We start from the raw sequence: 12,692 nt of genomic DNA, 5'->3' as shown, positions 1-12,692 counted from the left end.
CAGGGACCCCCCGGTCTCGAAACGCCGACAATATGTATATATGATTTTTTATAAAATAAAAATATATAATAGTGTCGGGCCGGACCAGTACTATGGGTCAAGGCTACGATCCAAGCACGACACGACACTCGTGTCGGGCGGGCCCATTCACTATAAATGAGCCATGCATTGGGCTGGTCCGTCAGACACAATCCATTTGACCATCTATAACTCCGCACGATAATCATGACCATCGTCTGAGTTGTCGCCACCTTGTTCATCATCCTATTTCTTTTGTCTCTCCTCTTATGCCTCTGCCTCCGCGCCACCCTTTTCTCAGCAGAGGGCGTGGGAGCAGGATGTTTCACAGTAGTCCACGAGGACGTTTTACAGCATACACGCACGAGCAACCGACTAGTAATTTATAATTTGTTGGATTGTATAATTTGGGTAGGTTACAATTTCAAATGTTTGTGATTATAATCTATCTAGAGTATATAATTCAACAAATTTGGAACTAACATTTAATTTAAAATCTATACTAATATATTAAGAACCTAATGTGTGCATCTATGCTACCACGGCTTCAACTTCCCCACGTCTAGGACCTGCAAAAAAATGCAAAGTGCACACTCGAACTCACACCCCTCTGCTCTAGAAATTTAGGATAACCACCACACTACATGTACTTTAATGTTTAAAAATAAATAATAATTATATTTGCAGCTTAGACACCGCTCCACACGCTCTCCAGCCTCGTGGCAACGCACGATCACATATCTAGTAACAGATTATAATCTCAAACAATTATCCCTAACTTATGAGTTTTTGGAACTTATTTGAGAAGTTTATAAGTTGATGGATTAGTATGCATCCACTTGCCAAGTTGGCGTATGCGGTCAATTTATTCTTTCATTTTTTCGCCTTTGCTGTTGCTACTTCTACAGGACCACCTTCGAAGGCAGTTTACGCTTTCGATGTTGCAACACGTAACAGCGATTGAGCAGCATCTCTAGCGGAAAGGCGGAAAGGCTAAACAAAAACGAACCAAGCCGCTAAAACCCTAGACCCCCAGCCGAATGGTCGCCGTCCTCCTCCGCGCGCCGCCATGCTGCTCCGCCGCCTTCTGCACTCCACACGCCACTTCCGGCACGGCCTCCGGACCGTAACTCCGGCCACCACCACCACCACCACCACCACTTCCTCCTCCTCCACCCCCCTTCCATTTCGCTGCTTCCCGGACCTCCCCCTCTCTCGCGTCCTCTCCCCGCGGCTCCTCTCCACCTCCGGCCGCGACGACGACCGCAACAAGCCGTGGAGCTTCGAGGCGGACTCGGGCGATCCGGACCCCTTCGCCAATGAGGACGCCGCGGCCGCTGGCGCTGCCGAGGGGCCGCCGGTAGGACCCACGCGCGCCGCCGACAAGCTCTGGGCGACGGAGTTCGGCGGGGAGGACGGCGAGAACGGCGACGTGTTCGAGGGGATCTACAAGGAGGCTGCTTCGGCGGCGCCCGGGCGCGGAGAGGCGGCTCCGGTCGGAAATGACGAGCAGTGGACGCTGAGTGGGGACCACGAGGATAAGGATCCCTTTGCCGAGTCCGTGCTCGGGGAGGGGATCGAGGGGATTCAAGGCGAGTGTGATGGGCTAGATGACCTCGGTGCTGGGGAGGACCCCGAGGTTGAGCTGAAGCGGCAGCGGAACAAGGAGAGGGAGAAGGAGTTGATGGAGATACTCAAAGGTGATAACCCACAACTGCCTTTGTGTAAATCGTGTTTTGGTTTCTTGGTGGTGCGATGATCGAAACTGGAAGCATGATCTGGTTGTGTTCATCTATGATGTTTTGTGTTAGTTGGATAACAGAGCAAATGCTATGCTACACTTTGAAGTTACATAATTGTCTGAAACCTAATAGATTCCTGCGTTTGGAACGAGAACTACAAATGTTTGTTAGATATTGTTCAATAGTGTAAGAGTGACCTGGCTGGAAATGCACAATTTCTTGAGTGCTTGCGAGCTATGATACATTATTACATTTCCTTTGTGTTCTGCTTTTTATGCCATCCATTTCATTGTAGCTTAGGCCAAGGCAATTCATATTGAAAATGCAGATGCTGAAGGTAAATATTGACATCGAGTGACCAGTAGAGTTTCACTTTGGATGTGGCTATACATCTTGTAAACCGCCCAATATAATAAGGTAGCATCACAATGGGCAGATAGCTTATTTACTACTTCGGTGCTCACGACGTGTGTGCTGTTTGACTTGACTTATTGGCTATCATAACTACCATGATCACGGTAGTTGCCTTTCATTCTTGGTTGAGTTTTTTATTATGTGTTTGGCTGGGAATGGTTACTTCTAAATCAGCATTACTTGTAGATTAAGGGTGGGTGCAATCAACATTTTATGGTTGTAGGTCTAGATCGTGCATTTGTTGTCAGTTTGTTGCCTTTCATTTTCGTATTTAGTTTTTCTTGTGGATTTGGCTAGGAACGGACATTTCCAAATCAGTACTATGGACAGGCATCAGTGTTAGTGAAATCAACATTTTATGATTTCAGGTCCAAATCGTGCTTTTGGTGATCTCATTGAGGCCTCTGGGATCACAGATGGAATGATTGATAGTTTGATCCTCTTAAAGGATGTCAGAGACGTTCCAGGGTTGCCTCCCCTAAGAGAAATAGAAGATGAAGCTATCCAGAATATGAGTGTAACATCAAGCAGAGCTGAAGTTGAGCGCCAAAACCAAGAGGCCATTGCTAAGGCACGAGTAAGACAGGTTGATGAGAAAGGAAGAGCTTATGGAACAGGGAAAAGGAAATGCAGCATTGCTCGTGTTTGGATTAAGCCTGGTGATGGTAAATTCATTGTCAATGAAAAGGAGTTTGATGCTTACTTCCCAATCCTGGACCATAGAGCTGAACTTCTTCGTCCATTTAATGTGACCGATACTTTGGGGCGTTTGGATGTGACCTGTACTGTGAAAGGTGGTGGCGTATCAGGTTAGTGTTCATATTTTGTACAGCTATCTTCAATACATTTCTGCAATGGGGCTAGGTGTTTGCCTTTTCATGATAATTTGAGTGGTGTTGTTATGAGCGGCAGATAGCTTCGAGGGTTAGAGGGTGATGCCTAGGGTTATAGGGCGACGACTAGGGTTAGGGGCGCTGGGGAGGCCAGCTGTAGGGCTTTGCCCATGGCGGGCAAGAGAGAAGGTATTTCCTTCTAATCTCTTGTTTACCTTCAATTGATACAATCCTTCTCTTTATAAAGAGAGGGTTACTTGACCTCTAAGCACTAGATCTAATCTTATCTCTAATTCTAATCCTATCCCAAACTAGCCTTATCTTTATCTAACCTACCGAGGGGCATGATGCTACAGTACCTACGTCACTGTAGCGGGCCCTATTGGGCCCTGGCACTACACCCCTCCTGGACAAGCAGGTCGTCTTCGAGCTGCAACCTATCGATGACGTTAACAATGACTTTGCTAGACACAAACCTAACACCTAAAAATAAGCCTTTTATATCCTACCTTATTTTATTATTCTGAACTCGAAATAGAATGCGACTATTTTTTTGACCCCTTAAGATGAGACATACACCTTCCGTGCACTGGACCTGCGCGTGTGTAGCCACCTGGATCCCATGGGCACCATCTGGACGAAAGGGGAGCACATGGATGTCCACCTAGAATGGGTCGCAACAATGACAAATGGAGGCGCCCTCGTGGCGGTCGGTATCAGAATGTGGTGGCGCTAAGCAGTGCGCCCTCATCGATGACAAGGAGGGGAGCGCCTTCCCTACCATCGCAACCTTAGAGTTGGAGTTCGTTGCCCATGAGACACGCACCATGCTCGCACTTGGAGACAGCGGGCTGGCATGGTTGCTAATGGTCATCCGACTGGGCGAGGTCGCGCCCCCCGTGTGTCGAGGTCAACTGCGACCAAGGCTGCCCCGAGCGTCTGTAGGTGCACCTCTTGTAGTCGCCGGTACACTAGGAGGCCACGCGACACAGCCTGCAGCCGCACCGCCGCAGACACCTTGTAGGCACTCGACCGTGCTATCGCTTTCCTCTCGTGGGACGATAATGAAGGATCGATCACGGACAAGGCTGACACGGATTGGACCTCGATCGCCCCCAATCGATCAGTCAACGCCGGTAGGTGGTTGATGATCAACGTTTGAGAGTCCTGCACCTGTCGCTGGAACGCCATGAAGGAGTCTTGCGACATGGGCGCAGTGGGCGATGTGCTGGTGGTGTCTGTTGCCCTAGAGGTCGCCGAGATGTGGCATGTCGCCGGGGGAACAGAAGGCTGGGGAGCTGGTCCTTATGGGGTCGGCATGGGCTCAGGCAACATGGCCGCCATGTACGGAAGCCGACCCCCCTGCGGTGCGCCGTAGGAACTCCGACCCTCGACGCTGCCGAAGGGGGCGTCCTGGCCGTATGGAGGTGGGTGATGTTCCGGAGATGTAGATGCTGGTCCTAATGGCGATGGTGATGTCGTCATTGTATACTGTGTTGTTCCCATTGGGCCAACACATGATGGGATTGGGGATGGGGACACTGACATTGGCAGGAGGTCAAGGGGCACGCCTGGCGTGGTGGTGGATGGAAGGCCGTAAAGTGGTGGAGGTGGAGAGGGCGGTGGTGGCAGGGTTGTGGTCAATGGTGGCTGTGGGAATTTGGGTGCCGTCATGAAGGCCTTCATGGTCGCCATGGATCGGGCCAGGTCCTGGACTGCGGCGGCTACAGTTTCAACCGTGAGGTGGGGTGGGGGGTAGATGTTGTGGATGAGGATGTGGCAGGTCTGGGCACCGACGGTGTAGATTGGCAGCATGGTGGAGGAGGCCGGTGGCTGGATCGTGGTGGATGGAGGGCCTGGCATATCCGATACCAGATTGTTATGAGCGACAGATGGCTGCGAGGGTTAGAGGGTGATGGCTAGGGTTAGATGGTGACGACTAGGGTTAGGGGCGCTGGGGAGGCTGACCACATGGTTTTGCCCATGGCCGGCAAGAGAGAAGGGATTTGCTTCTAATCTCTTGCTTACCTTCAATTGATACAATCCTTCTCCTTATAAAGAGAGGGTTACTTGACCTCTAAGCACTAGATCTAATTTTATCTCTAATTTTAATCCTACCCAAACTAGCCTTATCTTTATCTAACCTACCCGAGGGGCATGCTTCTACAGTACCTACGTCACTGTAGCGGGCCCTATTGGGTCCTGACAGGTGTATTACAAAATTTACAATTGCTCAGAGATGGGTGTGCTGAATTTATGCATTTCTCAGCGTTTAACTTATGCATAAATGAATCCTTGAGCTTTGTATACTAGAATAAAGTTAGTAGCTCTGCATAGATATAAATTACATCGACATTTAAACGGGTAGGGTTTGTTCATACACCGCCATTATTTGTCATGGCACGGGTTCCAGTAAATATTGAACAAACATGTGTATGCCTTTCACTTCGGTAGCACGAGAATATCATTGCAATTCTAGTTATTCTACTCTATTCTGTGTGTTTGTTAGTCTTGACTGCACATATACTGTTTTTACATATTTCATTTCTTACTAGATTTGTGAGGTTCTTGCACTTATTATATTTTATTGAATACTGGCCGTCAACTGTTGGGTTTCATGAATTTACTCTTTTCCTATGTTCTTAATTGATCATAGATAGCACCAAACCTCATCCTAACTGAACATCTGCTCTCGGGCACAGGACAAGTTGGAGCTATCCGCTTAGGGATAAGCAGGGCCTTGGAGAATTGGGAACCAGGATGGCGTCCATATCTCAAAGCAGGTAAGATCAGATGACTTTCACCACAGTCCACAACCCATGTTTATTATCACATTATGCTTCGGTCGCACACTCGCACTATGAACTCCTGTTTTCTTGCAACCATTCAGGCATTCACAAGTACATTTAAGTGAATATCTAACCGCTCTTGTCATTTAACATTTCAATATGGGCCTTCCAGAAGTTGCTTATATCTTGTCATTTAACATTTCAATATGGGCCTTCCGAAACAGCTGGATATTTGACGAGAGATTCACGTGTGGTCGAAAGGAAAAAGCCTGGAAAAGCGAAAGCAAGAAAGAGCTTCCAGTGGGTCAAGCGGTAACAGGTAAACTTGCTCTGTTTTGCCAAGTTGTCAATGGATTATGGTTTTGATGATGTTTTTTTTTGGGGAGGGGGATTCTGATGTTGACTTCTCTAACGTTTCAGAGCTATCTGCATGGCTACGTATTTTGTTGTGGCGGGTCTCTGCCCTTTGACTTTGATGTGGGTTTTCTACTCAACACAGATCACTTGATCTGCTGTTATTTTTTCCGAAGGTCCTGTCCTTTTCAGCTTCTCCAACCTGTGTCGATACGAGGACCATGCTACACTTTGGATTCCGTTTCCGAAACGTTGTGACAGCAAAATTGATGTAGAAAATACCATTTGACCTAATCAAGACCGAGAAGTTGCTTTGCAATGAGCTGCCAATAAAACAGGCTGTGCCAATGAGACTACATGTTCGTCTCATCAGAAGGAAGACCCTTCTCGACCCTTATGATTTAATGGCTGGGAAACGGGTTTCGGATGCCAACTGATGATTATGATAATTTGCTTCGTTATTTTCTTCCTCTCCGTGTATGTCTTGCGCAGTACTGGTAAAGGAATGATAAGCGTTCGTTTTGTGCCTGAAATAATAGAACCAGGCAAACTGCTTTCTGCGGGTTTGAATCATGCAGTTTCGAATTGTTGTGTCATCTGCTTGACATCAGGTTCATTGAATGCTATGTTACCATGACTACATCAGATAGTTGGGTGGCCTGATCCGGAGCTGTAGACAACCAGCTTGAGGCTATCTCCAACAGCCTACGTAAACGACCCTACAAAGTACTATTTTGTACTATATATTTCACTGTTTGTTGAATATATAGTTTAAAATACAGTGAGGTAGTCTGCTGGAGATAGTAGGATCCAATAGACTCTCTATTCTGCTTTCTATCTTACTTTTTATTTTCGATTTTATTCTGTAAACAGTGTAATGTACATTGCAAAACAGTGTAAAACTTTCCACGATCATTTACACGAGAGATGGCAGTAAAAAAGATGGAAGAAAACGTTATGGTCGTGGATTATTGGTTTATTAGGATTTCTACAAAGTTGGCATGCCACAGATACTTCTCCTGTGACCACCTGTACACAAAACGAACATTAACAATTAACGGAAGATCTCCTCGACGTGAACATTATTAACTTATTAACGATTAAATAAAGGAAAGCATGAGCTCTATGAGTTTGTTTGGTTTAACTTTTTCTGATGAGTTTTTTTAGAATATGGTTGATGAAGAATTTAGCTATAGAAAAAAATCTAGGTATCATGAAAATTATGTGTGGAGAAAGATAAAAGGAGGTAGAAAGTGAGACGATACCGTTTCATCGATTTTTTGAAATCACGTCATGATTAAAAATTGCTCTAATGTTTATCTTACTATAACGTGACTCTCATCCAAACACGATACAAAATATAGTCGCTTCTTCCATGGCTTCTTATACGTCAAGCAAACACTCACCAACCCGCCGGATTGGATTCATCCATCGCACCAGCTTCAACCACGCATGTAGCATGTTGGATGAATGTGTGGGGGTGGGGTCACGCTAGCTTCTGGTCTGGCCGGCTGCACCAGCTACAACCACGTGTGCTACGGACTGCCGACGAGACATGTTACTTTAATCCAAAGTACATGTTCATTGCTGCGATTTTTATTTATATTTTAATATAAAGTATAAAACACAAACATATATATATTTTGTTGGTTAGGTGAATGTAAATGCAAGTTTAAAACTACAATAATGGTTTGAATCTTTATTTATACATAATTTTTCTTATAACCAATTAAATGTTTAAATGTGGATCCGACCAAGTCAGAGGGACCATGATTGATTAGAAAGAAATATAAGTTTTTTTTTTTTTTTGTAAAAGTGAATACGGAAACCGTGGAACCAGGAAAACTTGTAATTTAGACGCTGCTTGGGAGAGCTATACTTCAATAATTTCAGGTCTATTTTAGCTTCTTCTATCCAAACAGGTCGAGCTCAACGAGCTCTAGTTTAAAAAAAATTAAAACAAGAGACCAGTTTTATGAAATTTTTTATGCTCCTCAAAGTGTGCTTCACAAACACTGTTTTTATACCTCTTTATGAAGTTACATAAAAATTACCCACCAGCTATTCGTTACATGATGTATCGATTCATATCTCTTTCTCCACCCGCTAAACATCAAGGGTAATTAAGAAAACTCGCACAAGTCAGTTGTATTATAGAAGCTGGAGTCTATGTGCAAGTCAAACACTTTTGAACCCTATCTTATCAATCTTTTGAAGTTGTCTTTTTGGTGAAGTTGGAAAATGGAAGCTGCAATTTAAAAATGAAGCCCTCTCAAATAGGATCTTAATATAGTATAGATTTTGGTCTCTAAACTTAATGTGTCGTGTCCCTTAGGTCTCTAAATTTAGCAATATTGTGTCATTTGGATCTCCAAACTTTCATTAATATGATTTAGCGTTGTACACCACGTCGACATCCAGCTTGATCAAATTTTTTGGATGTACTGATTAGGTTACAACATCCGTTTTTTTTCTAGTTTGAGTGACACATCATGCCAAATGTGAGGATGATGATATACTTTACTTAATAAAAAACATGGTGCTTCGTCTGCTTGATCTTTGCTGCAGTCAATTGCTGCCGACCTGATCGGTGGCGGCCTCGGCTCTCTTGTTGCTGCTGTGACAACAGTCAGTCGTCAGTTGGAACTGGATGCACCGACTCCTCCGCGCGGGCGCATCACACAGCGTTGAGCGATACAGTCTGCGGGCAAGCTGAACGATGGTAACGGAACGTCAGTGGCTCTGAAATCTTGTAGGGAAAAGAACGTGGAAGCATGCATACCGACTTGGCTGACGTGCTGACTATATATAAAAAAAATCAGAGTTCACCCACACCGTACGTAGCAGAGCATCAGTTTCATAAACAAGTCCATACGTACTACTTCACCTTCAAGCAGCAGCAGCAGCCATGGCAGCACCCACCGTCGTCTCCTTGCTCGCCATGGCCGTGGTGGCGATAGCAGCGCTTCAAGCTACGGCTGCCGGTCCGCCGCCACCGCCACCGTACGGCAGGCCGACGAACTGTGTTCAGACGTTATACGAGGTCAGCAGCTGCGCTCCGTTCCTGTCGACCGGAACGGTTATCTCTGGCCCTCCGGCGAGCTGCTGCGCGCCCCTGAGGGCGGTTCTCAGGACGCCGGCATCCATCTGCCTCTGCCACGCCATTGGCGGCGAGATCAACGAGCTCTTGCGCATTAACATCGACCCCATCCGACTCGCCTTGCTGCCTGTTGCCTGCTGGGCGATCGTGCCGCCTCAGCTCCCTGCCATGTGTTTCGGTAGGTTTTTTCTCAGTTGCTATGATTGATCGTACTAGTATCTAATCATGTATTTTTCCCATCAATACCACCTTGTAATTTCTTTCTTTTGTACACAGTTGGACCTGTGCCACCCATATTCAACATCCCGACTATGTCTCCGTCGCCGCCGGTGACTCCTCCGCCACCTATGCCTCCGGCGTCGCCGATGAGGCCTCCGCCCTGGGCCTCGACGCCTCCTGGCCACATATAGGCCTACTAGGCCTCAACGCCTCGTCTAGACGTCTACCTCATCCATCCACAACGACCAGCTTGGCCAAACGCCTTGCTTCGGATGTTTTACTTCTGAAGTTCGTTATGATAACACTGAAGGCTTTGTTCGGTTGAGATTGAATTTTTTTTTTGACTTTTTTAGGATTTAAACCCACTAAATCTCACTTTATTCATATGGATTGAGACCAAACAAACAAGCCCTCAAGTGGTACCATTTAGACCCATAAACTTTAAAAACATATTCCTTGTTCCTTCAATTTGTTTAGTGGTGCATCTACGTGAATCATATGGTCTACAAATAGACGCGGCCATATGGTCACAAATAGACGGCCAGTGCATCATTTAATAACTTTAGGACTTTAATACACCACTTAACAAGTTTAGAGATCCAGAAAGACATTTTCAAAATTACTAGACCCAAGTGGTATTCCTGGATCGATCATGCCTAAATTCTTAACAAATTATTAAGGGTTAGTTTGAAAACTCCATTTTGTCAAGAAAAAATGAACTATTTTTCTTTGAAAAAATGGGATTTCCAAACTAGTTCTAAACAAATATTTTTGCTCTCTAAAAATTTGAACTAGTTTGTTCTATGCAGAAAAGTACAAATCATATGCCTAAAGTATTCTAAATATATAATGTATCGGCTGGTAATTTATTTAAATTTATTTGTATTTTATTTATTATTATCGGTAGTATTTTATTACTTGTAGTCATGTTTGCTATTTATTTAAATGCCATTTTTATAAATTATAATATTAGAAAGTCTCTATAAATATAGAGGACTCAGAAATGGCCTACTGTACTATGGATGTGTTTGGCATGACTTCAGATCAAAACTTCAAGGAGGAGTTAGACAGAGCTATCCAAACACCCCAACTCTAGAGTTACAAACTCCATAGAATTTTCAGAGTTGTAGTACCAATTTTTGGAGTACCACTTTTGCTGTTCCCAAAACTCTAAAAAGCAATCTAGGCATGGAGTTTAGAGTTATTTACCCGACACTGCCACTTGTTATAAGAAAGCAATTTAAACTTTAGAGTTCTGTTCCACTTAGAGTTTTGGAGTAGAGTTGCTCTGCAGTGGAGCAGAGCCATGACAAACACGTCCAGGTGGAATGGTCAAGGGGGCCTGGGAATACAAAATATAGACATCCAGAACAAGTGATTACTAAGTAAGTGACTGTTCAAATTAAGTAATGAAGAAGGTATGCGGCAAGAGTTACTTCGTAAAAAGTATTTGGAATACATACTGTGTCAAAAGTGTCATATAGAGTGGGGGATTCTCATTTCTGCTCCGGTTTGATGAAAGTAAAGGACACATTTTTCGGTATGAGCTCCTTCACGCTCAGTAATGGTGAAAATGTTAGGTTATGGGAAGACAAGTAGTTAGGGAATAAGCCCTTATGTGTCAATATCCTACCCTTTACCAGATTACAAGGAAAAAGAGTGATACAATGACAAATGTGTTAAGATCTGCCCCCTAAACATTTCCTTCACTAGAGCTACAGTGGGAAATAATCTAGCCTTATGGCATAATTTGGTAGGTCGGTTGGCTCACATCTCTTTAACCAGTGAAAATGATAGATTGAAGTGGACCTTGACGGCATCCAGGGTCTTCACAATTCGATATATGTATAGGGTCCTTATTAACAATGGTATTATTTTGAATAACAAATTTATATGGAAGCTTAAGTTGCCTTTGAAGGTCAAAATTTTTGTGTGGTATCTTCTAAAAGGTGTGGTTTTAACTAAAGACATTTTGTTAAACACAATTGGCAGGGAAGTAAGAGATGTGTTTTTTGCAGCTCGTATGAAACTATTCAACATCTCTTTATTAACTGTCATTTTGCTCATCATATGTGGACATTGTTATTTATCTGTTTTGATTTACCACCGCCTAACTCGATTAGTCATATGTATGGAAATTGGCTGGTTGGTTTTGATGAAAAAACTAAGCGCCTTATTATCACAGGTGTCTCTACTCTTTGTTGGACTATCTGGTTAAGTAGGAACGACTTAGTTTTGGATAAAACATATATGTTTACTTATTTACAGGTACTATTCAGGGAACCCACTGGCTAAGGTTTGGGCTCAACTCCAAAGAAATGAAGACGATGCTGAAGCCATTAGAAGCCCTTGCAGGAAATTGGAAACGGTGGCCATGCAGATTTTGCTTATTTTGGTTGGAAGTTCTCAAATAGGATTTCATGCTAGTATTCCTTGACTGTATCCTAGTTTGTTGTGGAGGTTTGTCCCTCCAGTTTGGTGTAGCAGTGTTTGCTAGGTTTCTTTGTTGGTCATAGCCTCCTAGGAGGTGAAGGCTGGACTTCTTTTGTTCCATTATCAAAAAAATATATTTAGAGGTGGATTTAGATAATATTGTTAAAAGCAGTGGCAGAACTATTCATCTATACCTGAAACCACCCGGTCCATGGCTTGGACGTGATCTAAGTTTATTCTATCTAGTCTGAAAAGATTAATATTAAAAGGAAGAGTGAAAATTCAGTAGGCTCAATCGAGAGCATAAGAGATTTTAGAACTACGCTTGAATGAAGGTTATAGCAGAGAAGAAACTTTCTTTATATTTTGATTATAGGTTTTATACGATGTTATTGAGGACTAAGGATTCAAACTTGTTAATAGTGGATAGAAAAGAGATTATGCTCCGTTTAAATGTTTATATTAGAGGGTATATAATTGAATTGGGTGCAATACTAAATCAGTCATGAGATGCAATTCCAATTTTATTATTTTGATGTCACTATATTGGAGTTTAGAATTGTGTTGTCTAATTCTACGCATACAAAATGGGTGACGATGACGATCTGTATTGGTAGAAAGAGTTTCCAGTTATAGTCTAATACTAAAGAATTGAATTTAGAATTTCAAATCTCAATTCCATATATCCAATAACAGAATTTAGAAAAACTAATTTTAATTCTTAAATCTATGCATCAATATCTACATCGGCGTTTTACGTTTGCTCTCAAAGGAAGCAGGACTGCAGGAG

The 12,692-nt window shown here is 43.7% G+C and overlaps 2 protein-coding genes across 3 annotated transcripts; both read left to right on the top strand.

The window, feature by feature from the left end:
- The first annotated feature begins 1,066 nt into the window (after positions 1-1,066).
- Positions 1,067-6,619, top strand: LOC103643027 (30S ribosomal protein S9, chloroplastic). Its single transcript, NM_001346498.3, has 5 exons — positions 1,067-1,718; positions 2,543-2,983; positions 5,710-5,790; positions 6,021-6,115; positions 6,217-6,619. Exons 1-4 carry the CDS (start codon positions 1,088-1,090, stop codon positions 6,110-6,112), a joined length of 1,245 nt encoding a protein of 414 aa, NP_001333427.3. The 5' UTR covers positions 1,067-1,087; the 3' UTR covers positions 6,113-6,115; positions 6,217-6,619.
- Positions 6,620-8,983: 2,364 nt separating this feature from the next.
- Positions 8,984-12,084, top strand: LOC100276889 (uncharacterized). Of its 2 annotated transcripts, XR_555384.2 has the most exons (3): positions 8,984-9,428; positions 9,527-9,757; positions 11,738-12,084. XR_555384.2 is itself a non-coding variant. In NM_001150591.2 (2 exons), the coding sequence occupies exons 1-2, from the start codon at positions 9,059-9,061 to the stop codon at positions 9,658-9,660; spliced, it is 504 nt and encodes a 167-aa protein (NP_001144063.1). In that variant the 5' UTR covers positions 8,984-9,058; the 3' UTR covers positions 9,661-9,794. The 2 variants fall into 2 exon arrangements, 1 of the variants encoding a protein (NP_001144063.1); NM_001150591.2 differs by lacking the exon at positions 11,738-12,084 and having other exon boundaries at positions 9,527-9,794.
- The last annotated feature ends 608 nt before the right edge of the window (positions 12,085-12,692 follow it).

Source organism: Zea mays, chromosome 7 (genome assembly GCF_902167145.1).
Source record: "Zea mays cultivar B73 chromosome 7, Zm-B73-REFERENCE-NAM-5.0, whole genome shotgun sequence".
In the NCBI taxonomy this organism is placed as follows: domain Eukaryota; kingdom Viridiplantae; phylum Streptophyta; class Magnoliopsida; order Poales; family Poaceae; genus Zea; species Zea mays.
This window is presented reverse-complemented; position numbering and strand designations above follow the sequence as displayed.

What these genes read in the sequence shown, in the direction of transcription:
- LOC103643027 (NM_001346498.3), top strand. Translation starts at nt 1,088, where the DNA reads ATGCTGCTCCGCCGCCTTCTGCACTCCACACGCCACTTCCGGCACGGC. An exon ending in GTTGATGGAGATACTCAAAG is followed by an intron (nt 1,719 to 2,542) that starts GTGATAACCCAC and finishes TTATGATTTCAG; the next exon opens with GTCCAAATCGTGCTTTTGGT. An exon ending in GCGTCCATATCTCAAAGCAG is followed by an intron (nt 5,791 to 6,020) that starts GTAAGATCAGAT and finishes CTTCCGAAACAG; the next exon opens with CTGGATATTTGACGAGAGAT.
- LOC100276889 (NM_001150591.2), top strand. Translation starts at nt 9,059, where the DNA reads ATGGCAGCACCCACCGTCGTCTCCTTGCTCGCCATGGCCGTGGTGGCG. An exon ending in GCTCCCTGCCATGTGTTTCG is followed by an intron (nt 9,429 to 9,526) that starts GTAGGTTTTTTC and finishes TTTTGTACACAG; the next exon opens with TTGGACCTGTGCCACCCATA.